Source organism: Mixophyes fleayi, chromosome 2 (assembly GCF_038048845.1).
Source record: "Mixophyes fleayi isolate aMixFle1 chromosome 2, aMixFle1.hap1, whole genome shotgun sequence".
Classification (NCBI taxonomy): Eukaryota; Metazoa; Chordata; class Amphibia; order Anura; family Limnodynastidae; genus Mixophyes; species Mixophyes fleayi.
In genome coordinates this window covers 197,731,176-197,743,535 of record NC_134403.1, presented here as the reverse complement: position 1 = coordinate 197,743,535, position 12,360 = coordinate 197,731,176, and the positions used below count along the sequence as shown (strand labels likewise).

The 12,360-nt window shown below is 45.5% G+C and overlaps 1 protein-coding gene across 1 annotated transcript in view; it reads right to left on the bottom strand.

Moving 5' to 3' along the window:
* The window catches only part of LOC142139886 (uncharacterized), a 296,204-nt gene that overhangs the window by 172,720 nt on the left and 111,124 nt on the right, over nucleotides 1–12,360 (bottom strand). The window contains exons 12-14 of the mRNA XM_075197746.1: nucleotides 5,534–5,695; nucleotides 4,670–4,757; nucleotides 4,164–4,311 (exon numbers count right to left, since the gene is read on the bottom strand). Of these exons, the coding sequence (XP_075053847.1) occupies nucleotides 4,164–4,311; nucleotides 4,670–4,757; nucleotides 5,534–5,695 (398 nt within the window). The remainder of the gene's footprint in view (nucleotides 1–4,163; nucleotides 4,312–4,669; nucleotides 4,758–5,533; nucleotides 5,696–12,360) is intronic.

Sequence of the window (12,360 nt, the reverse complement as noted above, 5' to 3'; positions counted from 1 at the left end):
TAGCCTTACTGCCGGCACCTATCCTGAACCGCGGCCGTCCGCCATCCTGATGGTCTGCGCATGTGCATTACCTCATTGCCTGATCTTGGAGTCTCATTCCCTGTGAGTCTCTGAAGGTGTTCCCTGTGTTCTACTAGTGTCTTCAGTTTCCTGCTGATTCCTGATCTACTCATTGCTGGTTTCCATACCCGCCACTATCTCCTGTGTACTACTAGTGTCTTCAGATCCTGTGGATTCCCTGTGCTACTCATCGCTGGTTTCCATACCTGCTACAGTCTCCTGTTTCCTGCTTTTGTCCTCAGCTGGACTCTGATTACCGGATCTACTCACCTGTGGTTCCTACACTCGTCTCTGCTGTCCAGCGTCTCTGCAGTTCCTGCATCTCCCTGTGGACAGACTGTTCTACTGAATAGCAGTATGCCAATCTGTTATTGACTTTCTACGTTTACTCTGCATATCCGCTAGGACTAGTCTCCACGCTCAGCAGCAGTATCCATACTTGCTATAGACTGTTATTGTTACGCTGCATACCTGTTTGGAATTACCGTACTACTCAGTCGTTATATGCATAACTGTGATTGACTATCCATTATTGGCCTGCATATCTGTGCTGAGCAAGTCTCTACCAAGCAGTGCCACACATACCGTTATATAGACTTTGTTGGATACGCTGCATACCTATTGGGATCAAGTTCCTCTGTGCTCTCAGTGTCTGCATCCTATTATCTTTGTATGCTTCCACTTATCAACACTTGTACACATCCTCACCTATTAAGCAGGGTACAACTTGCTATACGCAGACCACTGACTTCCCCGCTACCTACCTGCACCTGGACAAGTCTTCTTACCATAAGCAGTGGTACAACTTGCTATACGCAGACCACTGACTTCCCCGCTACCTACCTGCACCTGGACAAGTCTTCTCACCATAAGCAGTGGTACAACTTGCTATACGCAGACCACTGACTTCCCCGCTACCTACCTGCACCTGGACAAGTCTCTTCACCATAAGCAGTGGTACAACTTGCTGTACGTAGACCACTGACTTCCCTGCACCTCCCTGCATCTACTCACGTCCATCCTGATCTCCGTGTTCAAATCTGCCTTTCCTCTATATCAGCTAGAGGCTGATTCATTGACCATATATTGCTGCAAGTCATAGACTTTCCTATTATTTACTGGCATTCTCTCTCCATCTGCTGTGATATCTGTTCCGCTAGTCACCCCGCTATCAGAGGACCGTTGTGTAAACTTCACGACTCTGGTAAGCCCAGTCATCTGGTGAAATCCTGGGCAAGACTCCTAGTGCCCGTGACACCATGCTTCCTACCTTTTCAGAAGTTCCCAGTGCATCGGTACCTGCAGCTCAAGAGATGGTCGGTGACTATTCGAAGATTTGGACTCGGGTACGATCTAAACTTTTACAGTCCTCGGAACGGCATAAACACTTTGCTGATCGTCACCGTAGGAAGATTCCAGTTCTTCACGTTGGGGACAAGGTATGGCTGTCCACGCGTAATTTCAGGCTCAAGCTACCTTTAATGAAATTCGCTCCCAGATACATTGGTCCCTTCCGCATTGCTCAAATTATTAATGCGGTTACATATGAGCTCCATCTACCTCCTTCACTCCGTGTGCATAACTCATTTCAAATTTCCTTATTAAAACCTTTGGTTCTTAATGAATTCTCCAACCTTCAGCCTCCGCCTCCTCCCATGAAGACAGCCTTGGGCAACAAATATGAGATTGAGCGCATCTTGAAATCCCGATCCATTTGTGGTAAGACTCAGTTCCTCGTCCACTGGAAGGGTTATGGTCCTGAAGAAAGGTCCTGGGTGGATAAGAAAGACCTACATGCCCCTCATCTGCTTTCAAAGTTTTTGAAGAACCAGATTTCCAACTCCTCTTCTTCAGGGGAGGGGGGTACTGTCAGGCGCCGTCCCCGCACTGACACTTGGTTCAGGAGACAGACGCCTGCACCTTCTCAGCAACCACGTCCTGTTGCCTAGCAGCGGGACGCTTTCTCTGCTCACCTATCTGCAGCCAGCATGTCTGACCACCAAAATCTCCCTAACCCAATCAGGAGGCACCTTAGATTATATAAAGCAGCCTCTGACACATGTCTAGTGCCAGAGTATTGGTTCACTCCTGCTCCAGCATTTCCTGAACTTCTGATCCAGTGTGTTTTTCAGTTCTGACTCGGCTTCCTGTGACTACTCTCCTGTGTTTTGTTTTTGGTACCTCACTGCCCGGCTGGTTTGACTATTTGGCTTGACCTCTTCTCTCTCTGGATCCTCCCTCTGTACTGCACTGCTTGGTTGGCTCAGACCTGGATTGCCTGACTACGCCTGTCTGCTACTGTCGCTACACCGGTTACTGTCTTGGAGAACCGTGACCTGCGTACCCTCTGCAGCTAAGCCCAAACACCCTTGCGGGCGTCCCTGGTGAATACTCCGCGCCTCCCTGTTCAGTTGCGCCAATACCGGTTAGCGGCCATCTCTGCAATTCCGTGACAGGCGGCAGGACACTGTTCTCTTTCTTCAAGATCATTTCATTGCTGTGCGCATGTGTGTCCGCTCGCATCTCCGTTTCCTATCAACGGGACGCTTCTCTACACTTCCTGTCGGTGGTCAGCTGTACGTGCTGCTGCCTCCACTGCCACCAATCAGGGAATGGGCTCCACTATTTAAACCTGCCTCTAACATTAGGTATATGCCAAAGTATCTAGGTCTTCCTATGCTCCAGTGTTCCAGCCTGCTTCCCTGCTCTCTGACTGACCACCTGTGAACCGACCCAGCTTCCCCTGGTTATGCTTCTGGATCTCTCTTTGGCCTGATTGCTCCCACTGTATCTGACTTTTGGCTTGCTGACTCCGATTTGCCTTGTCCTTTGATACCACGTTTGCCAGTAAGGTTTGACCTCTGCCTGCAGGACCACGTCTGTTCACCATCCACTCCGCTGATAGCTAACTTGGAGGGCTGCAACCTGCACGTCCCTTGCAGCAAACTCCAAACTCCCTGCAGGAAAGGAATCCCTGGCAAAGGCCGATGGCGTGTTTTGACTTCGCGCCTCCTAGCTTAGCAGCGCAAATATCAGCAAGTGTCCTTCAGTTCCTGTGACTCGTGACATTAGGGAAATTCTAAGTAGATAGTAGGTATAGTGAACAGTCTATTGTAGTACAGAGGTAGAGGATTAAGACGAATACAGCAGTCATAAAAGAAAGGAGAAACATATTGTGAGGACATCCATACTCAAGGGAACAACCAGAGGCACAGGTCTGGATCTCAGGACACATCACACTTCACAAAAAGACAAGGGGGTAAATGTATGAACCTCCGGATTCTTCAACTGCAGCGAGTTCAGCGTCTTCAGCGCTTAAATTTAAAGCGGCGCTGCCTTGTAAAGGGAAGCTTTAAGCGCTGAAGACGCTGAACTCGCCGGAGTTGAAGAATCCGGAGGTTCATACATTTACCCCAAGGTCTTTCACCTAGGATTTGGCCAGTATGACAGATAAGTTAAATTACACTCACTTGTACTGAAGTACATTCTATTGATTGTGTAAAACATAGTAAGTTCTGAAAATTACTGCACTGTTACTACAGGTACCTACTGAGTTCAGATGGACCCTTTACTACCTTGACTATTAAAAATTTGGCACAAGAACTAGATAGAGTACAATGACTCTTAATTAAGGTTCTGTAATGTAAATGATTATTATATTTATTCCAATATATTCTGCTTGTGTAATCCCTTACCATGCCCTATGAAATACCTTCGTGTCACCTTCCAATTCTTTACCTATAACCCTATAATAAAAGCTATTTGTTAAAAAAGTGTACAATTACTGGGATTGCTTGGTTGGGGAATCTCACCTCTCAGCATCAAGGTTGGAGATTCTCTCTCTCCAACACTGAAGAGGGAGTGTCTATCGCAGAGCACCTTGAAAAAGTACCACAATATTAATAAAATGTCCTTTAGATGCCTTGCAACGGTATATAATATCTGTGGCAAAAAAGTCACAGGCATTTAAATGTCAGTATCATTTTTTATGCAAAAAACTAATTTTTCACATTTTAGTAACTCTGTTGCTATAAGGAAATTTCATTAAAAATATTAGTAGAGAATAAGGCATCAACTTTCACACTATACATATATGCACTCACCTTAGTTATAGTGGCACAGTCAGGTATATAATGCAAAGCATCAATGTATAAGTCAAAGGGCTCCTGCAAATCTGAGGGATGTGGCAATGAAGTTGATTCATTATGCTGCACCCAGGGCGGTATAGATAGGTTAAATTCTGTTACATTCCTAAACATAAATAGATAGGTTAAGTGGGCATATAACTATAAATAGATTTATTATTGGGCATCTAACAATTATATTACATTCTTTTGTTTTACCATAAAAAAAGAAATGTAGAAGAAACTATTTATCAAAATGAGAGGATAGACACAATGAATTTGGAGCACTTGGCTGGACTTCATAATCACTAATGCTAGTTAAACTTTGCTATTATAATTTTATGTGATTTAGATTTAGAATGACAAAATAGGTACATTCCGTACTCTAATGAATTTGCCACGTTTTTCTTAGCTATGAACAGTTACACAAATACGTTTTTGTCTGAGCTAACAAATGTGTTTAAAAAAAGTATTTGAAATCTTACCTCTTTTCTACTGTTAAATTATTTATTCTGTTTTGATTTTCCTTTGTTGGGTCATACACTGTTAGCGTAATACTTGAATCATGTGATCCTAGGATATATTATTAAGTTATTAATTCAGTTATTTGACACATACACAGATGCTGGTTCTAATGTACCACTCTAATGTTGTAAATATCAGTGGTTTAAGGCTGTATTGGTGCTTAAATATTTGTACACTTAATAACATACAATATATGGACAAAAGTTTTCAGACGCTTGACCATTAAACCAGCAGGGACTGTAATGACATTTTATTCAAATACATATACTTTAATATGAAGTTGGTCCCGCTTTTGCATCGATAACAGCTTCCACGGGTCAGATGCACACTAGGATGTGCAGTGCAAGGATGATCCAGAAAGCGTGGTAAAAAGAAAAGCTGGGTCATGTTAACGGAGGAAAGGTAGTACAGGAGTAAGCCAAAAATTGTAGTCAATAAACATTCCATGTCGGATACACACAGAAGTCAGCAGCACAAGGGTTAATCCAGGAAACAAAGTCAAGCAAGATCACGTAAAATCACAGAGCGGGATCAATGAGAGATTGCGAGCCAGGCCTTCTCATCCAACATCAGTGCCTGACCTCATAAATGCTCTATTATAAGTTTTTAATTAATTAAAATATTAAACTGAAACATAGATGTTAAAAATTAAAAACAGTTTTTGAAACAAATAAGGGAAGGTTAATGAACAAATGATCACTCTTTGTTGAGAAAATTAATGTATATAGCAGTTAGATAATTTTATTACATATTTTATTTGTCATTGACAATGTCATGTGCACTTCCATGTTCCTGGTAATCAACCTAGTCTATTTCTTAATTACCTGATCTGCTGATACCTGGAGTGCTCTCATTAATACTGTCTGGCTCTTTCCCAGGATGTAATGATAATAGTGATGAGAACTCCCTGGGTTTCCATACTTCTTGAGTGCTTCTTGTATCCTGTTCAAAAGCACTGACATTTGTCCATCCAAGTGCTTGGGGAGCTTAAAAAAAAGATAACTCTTTTATAATAGATAGAATTGAAATAATTTATTTTGTTATATTAATGTACATCAACCCAAAGTATCAATGAACTAGACATAATTTTGTTTTTTTTAATATACTAAAAATAATTAGATTTCTCATGCCTGAATCTCAGAACCAAACAGTAAAATGGTACTTTGAGGGACATAATATTATTTTCAGAGGATGTTATCTGTACAACTACAGTGATGTGCCAAAAAACAATTGGAAGCAAGGGATTATAACGTTTAAAGGCTAACATTACATAAAAATGTACAATATGTATTTTTTAAATAGAATCATTTGTATTTTTTTTTTATTTTTTTTTTTAAAAGTGAATCTAAAGGCTCCATTTTCCTCTCTGATTACAACTGGTTTCTATAGGAAATCATAATCAGTGCATGACAGCAGTATACACAAGTGCACAAAACCTGCCTAAAGCCACATGATTTTCTATATGTCCCTGGGGTTTCAAACAACCTATGCAACAGCTTTTCATGAAGTGGTTTGCAGCAAACTGTGTATACCCTACAGGTTACATTGTGGAAATATAAATATACATTCTCAAGAATTAAGCCAACCTCTGTCAAGTGAGTTTAAAAGGATAATAGCCTGATCCCTAATTCCCTCCCACCCCTCCACCCCCCACACACACACTGCTCACTACAACCAAATTTGGCAGGCTACCAGGAGATCAATAATATTGTATTATATTAATTTGGCATTTACCAATAATCTGTATGTAACAGTAGATTGTAAGATTATTATATATTTAAGTAACATACCAAAACAAATTCAGTTTAAATAAATTTATAATGAATCTGTAACCATGAGGTTGGTGTAGCACATTTAGCAGACAAAATATGAATGACCTACACACAAGTAACAGATTCAAAGCAAAGTTTCTTTTACCTATTGCTTATATTTTCCATCAGTGGAGTTAATTTCAGTGTAGATCGGCGGTTCCCAAAGTGTGCGCCGCGGCTCCCAGGGGTGCCGCGGCGCTGTCACAGGGGTGCCAAAAACAAACAACACAAAAACTTAATACGCGCGGCGCCGGGACCCGGCATCATCGTCTCTCACGCAGCTTATCACTGAATGTCGATATTCAGTGACAAGCTGCGTGAGAGAGGTGGATGCTGAGTCCCGGCGCCACGCGGATTGGAAAGTTTTTGTGTTGTTTGTTTCTTCTATGGCTGGTGCGCAGCAGAGGGGACAGAGGACGCGGGAACAGAGTGACAGAGGACGGGGGACAGCGTGACAGGGGACGGGGGACCAGCGTGGCAGAGGAGGTGTCACAAATGAGGTATTTACACCTGCAAGTATTGGCACAACTACACAAGGAGGCGCGGAGTATTCACCAGGGACCCCTGCAAGGAGGTTTGGACTTTGCGGCGAACGACGTGCAGGTCGCGGCCCTCCCAGGTAGCTACTTGCGAGATGACGGAGATATTCGTGGTTGTACAGGCAGGGTCTGGAACCAAGCGGGCAATAAGGTACAGATGCAGGAGACGGAGAGTAGTCAGCAGGCCGAGGTCAAACCGGAGTATTAGGCAGGACATCAGGGAGATCCAAGAGCGAGGTCAGAGAGAGAGCCGGGTCGGTAACAGGAGTCAAACAGGTAATGGAGGTATATATGGATATATATATATATATATATATATATATATATATATATAACACAGGAACGCCGGAGGCTAGATAACTAGTTGCTCTGGCACCCTAATGGTGTCAGAGCCAGGTATTTATAGGAAGTTGCTGCTCCTCATTGGTGGGCAGTGATTCGGCGGTCAGTGGTGCTGACCGCCGACAGGAAGCTCCAGAGTGCATCCCGTTGCCGGGAGAAGCGTCCCCGTTGCATAGCAACGGGGCGCACGGCCGGAAACAGACGCTCGTCCCTGCGTGATGAGGAGGCGCAGGGACGGCGTCTGATAGTACCCCCCTCCTCACAATTGGGGAGAACATCGGGTCCAGGGCGTCGCTTAAGGAAGGCGGCCAACAGTTTTGGGGCATGCAGATCTTCCTTAAAAACCCAAGATCTCTCCTCCGGGCTGAAGCCCTTCCAGTGTACCAGGTACTGATAGCGTCCTCTGATCTTACGTTCAGCAAGGACTTGACTAACCTTATATTCATCGCCCATAGCAGTTGGAATGGCTTGAGGAACAGAAGTGGTATGATGAAATTTGTTGAGTACCAAAGGTTTGAGGAGGGAGATATGGAAGATGTTGTGAATCTTCAGCGCTGGAGGGAGTTGGAGTCTGACAGTAACTGAATTAATTACTTGAGTCACCGAAAAAGATCCAATAAAGCGAGGTGCAAGTTTCATGGAGTGAACCCGTAGTTTCAGGTTCTGAGTGGACAACCACACTTTGTCCCCAACCTGGAGAACTGGCACCAGTCTTCTATGGTGGTCAGCGGAAGACTTATACTGATGTCCGGATCTTAGAAGATTCTGTTTCGTGGAAGTCCATAGTTTAGCCATATCTTGAGTCATGGCATGGGCGGCAGGAACCGCGGAGGGTGGGGAGGAAAACTGGGTAAGAATAGGATGGGTCCCATACACAGTGAAGAAGGGAGAATATCCATAAGAAGAATGATTATGGTTGTTGTGTGCAAATTCGGCCCAAGGCAGCAGAAGACTCCAATTGGATTGGTTGTGTGAGGAAAAGCAACGTAGAAATAATTCTAAGTCTTGATTTACTCGCTCCGTCTGGTCGTTGGTCTGTGGGTGATAGCCAGAGGAGAATTTAAGACCAATACCTAGATCCTTGCAAAAGGCTCTCCAGAAGCGAGAAATAAACTGGACGCCACGGTCAGAGATTATTTCCTGAGGACAACCGTGGAGGCGAAAGATCTCTTTAATAAAGATTTGTGCTAGCTTAGATGCGGTTGGAAGACCCTTTAGTGGAACGAAATGGGCTATCTTGGAGAATCTGTCCACTGTGACCCAAATAGTGTTGTAGCCATTACTGGGTGGCAAATCAGTGATGAAGTCCATCGAGATGCTAGACCATGGAAGATCAGGAATTGGGAGAGGTTGTAACAGTCCTGCGGGAAGTTGTCTAGGTACTTTATTCTGAGCACAAGTAGTGCATGAGGCTACGAACTCCCTAACATCTGTACGGACAGTGGGCCACCAGTAATGTCGAGAAAGCAGTGAGAGAGTCTTCTCTGTACCGGCATGACCAGCGAATTTTGAGGCATGTGCCCAATGGAGTGCCTTTAAGCGTAGGTGTGGCTCCAGGAAGGAACAACCGACAGGAGGTGTACGAGTGATATCCACAATACATGAAGGTTCTAAGACTGGTGGAGGTTCTACTGAGGGTGGAGTGTCAGAGATGTCAAAAGAACGAGAAAGAGCATCGGCCTTGGATTTCAGAGAACCAGCACGGTAGGTGAGTTTTAGATTAAACCGGGCAAAAAATGAGGACCATCTGGCTTGACGGGGATTTAGACACCGGGCATCCCGAAGGTAGATGAGGTTCTTGTGATCGGTAATAACAGTAACCGGGTAGAGAGCACCCTCCAGAAGATGACGCCATTCCTCAAGTGCAGATTTTACTGCAAGTAACTCTTTATCTCCAATGCCGTAGTTAGATTCAGAGGGAGAGAACCTTCTAGAGAAGAACCCACAGGGTAAAAGTCTCCCAGAAATAGCCTCTTGCGACAGAACTGCCCCGACACCAACAGAAGAAGCGTCAGCTTCGACTAGGAATGGTCTGTTTTGATCCGGTTGAGCAAGCACAGAAGCAGAAGAGAAGGCTTTCTTAAGGACTTCAAAAGCGGTGACAGCCTCCGGAGACCAAACCTGGGGGTTAGCTGGTTTTCTGGTCAGAGCGGTGATAGGCGCGATGATGGAGGAAAATTGCGGTATGAACTGCCGGTAATAGTTGGCAAAGCCAATAAATCTCTAAATAGCTTTCAGTCCCATAGGTCTAGGCCACTTGAGGATTGCGGATAACTTCACAGGATCCATCTGCAGACCGGCCCCCGATACTATGTAGTCCAGGAAGGGAATCTGTGGCATCTCAAAAACACATTTCTCGAGTTTGCAATAGAGCTTATTTGCTCGTAAACGAGAGAGGACCTCCCTTACATGACCACGATGACTGGTCAAGTCTGAAGAGAATATTAAGATGTCGTCAAGGTAAGCTACTACAGAAACATAGAGGAGGTCTTGAAAAATTTCGTTAATAAAGGACTGAAAAACAGCAGGAGCGTTGCACAATCCGAAAGGCATCACAAGATACTCAAAGTGACCCTCTTTGGTGCAGAAAGCGGTCTTCCACTCGTCTCCAGAGCGTATACGAATGAGGTTATACGCGCCCCGCAGATCTAGTTTAGTGAAGATCTTTGATCCTGCTATCCTATCAAACAGTTCAGAGATGAGTGGTATCTGTTCTTAACGGTGATGGCATTCAGTCGCCGGTAATCAATACAAGGCCGTAAGGAGCCATCTTTTTTCATAACAAAGAAAAATCCCGCGCCCGCGGGGGAAGTGGACTTCCTAATGAATCCACGCTGTAGATTCTCAGATATATATAAGTAGACATAGCAGAGTTCTCGGGAAGAGATAAAGGGTAGATTCTGCCTTTAGGGAGAGGTTTGTCTGGTAATAATTCAATGGAGCAATCCCAGGGACGGTGAGGAGGTAGAGCCTCGGCAGCGGCCTTGCAGAATACATCTTGGTAGGAGAGATATGCAGATGGTAGTTCAATCTGAGGAGATGTCAGGCGACATGGGAGAGAGGAGTGGCCAGGTCTCAGGCCAGAGAGGCAGGACTTGAAACATTGTGGGCCCCAAGAGGTAACCATCACACGATTCCAATCAAATTGGGGTGAGTGAAGCTTGAGCCAAGGTAATCCTAGAATAACTGTATTAACATAACGAGGGAGAACCAAGAACTCGATGACTTCAGAATGTAGTACCCCTACCATCAACCGGATAGGAGAGCAGATATGGGAAACTGACCAGTTGGAGATCCGATTCCCATCCACCCCGGTGAGAAATAACGGCTGAGGCAATTTTTGTGTTCTTAATTGGAGTTGCGATGCCAGAGTGGCAGAGATGAAATTCCCGGCAGAGCCGGAGTCCACAAAGGCTAAGGTCTCGAAGGGGCCGACAGGTGTGTCCAAGGAGATGGGCATGAGGCAATCAGTGCCAGAAACGGTGTAGGGAGTAGTAACTCCAACTCCTAAGTCGGCCTCCCTGCCACCGACTAGGAGGAGGCGTTTCCCGGTCTTTTGGTGCAAGAAGATAAGGTATGACCAGGATCCCCGCAATATAAGCAAAGGTTTTGTCACGGGCACTAGGAGTCTTTACCCAGGGATCACCAGATCTTAGGCTTACCAGAGCAATGTAGATGGTAATAGGGTACTCTGGTAGCTGGGTGATCACGGAACATGAAATGATGACCGATGAGATGCTCAGGAAAGTCTATGACTAGCAACACTGGTAATACTGAGGTAATGATACACAAGGAACTGTATGGACAAGGACACGTGAAGGCGTGGAGAGTGGATCAGCAGGAGATGGACGATAGCGCTGACCACAGCGGCAGGACTCAGCGGCACACGGAGGTAACCAGTAGCAACCACAGGAACCAACAGCGATGGAAAACAGGAGTGCAGCGCAGGGCAGGAGCTGTAGATCACGAAGTGAAGCAGATGGCAATGAAAAGCGGCAGTCTCCAGGAAGGCACAGCAACGACGAGACGAGAGTGCAGTGCACGGAGGCAGCGGATAGTAATCAGCCGGCAGTCACGATGTTGAACACAGGCGAGTTGCAAGCAGGAGACTGAAGTGCACAGAGGCAGCGGATAGCAGCCAGCCGGCAGCCACGATGTTAAACACAGGCGAGCTGCAAGCAGGAGACCGCAGTGCACAGAGGCAGCGGATAGCAGTCAGCTGGCAGTCACGATGTTAAACACAGGCGAGTTGCAAGCAGGAGACTGCAGTGCACAGAGGCAGCGGATAGTAGTCAGCTGGCAGTCACGATGTTAAACACAGGCGAGTTGCAAGCAGGAGACTGTAGTGCACGGAGGCAGCGGATAGCAATCAGCAAACAGACTTGATGAGAAGCAGGTGAGTGAGGTAAAAGCTGGAGTGCACGGAGGCAGCGGATAGCAATGAGCAAACAGTCACATTGATATAAAATAACGTTGAAGTGGTGTAGAAGACTGTAGTGCACGGAGGCAGCGGATAGGAATCAGCAGCACTGAATACACAAGTAATACAGGAACACCTTCAGAGACTCATGAGGAATGAGACTCCAAGATCAGGCAACGTGGTAGTGACCACAGGTGCTTAATATAGGGAGGTTGCCTGATCTGCCAATTAAGTTAAAGGGGTATACACTGAAGTATAGAAAAGGGCTGCGCATGCGCAGACCCTCAGGATGGTGGACGGCCACGGTTCCTAAATGTCCGGGAAGAGGCACTCACGGTCCGGTGAGTGACAGTACCCCCCCTTTTAAAGGTGGGCACAGAACGCCTGGAACCGGGCTTGTCCGGATTTTTGGAGTAAAACTTCTTCAAAAGGGCAGGAGCATTAAGATCTTCAGCTTTGATCCAAGAGCGCTCCTCAGGACCAAAGCCCTTCCAATGAACGAGGAAGTGGAGGACTCCTCGCGAAATTTTTGCATCTAG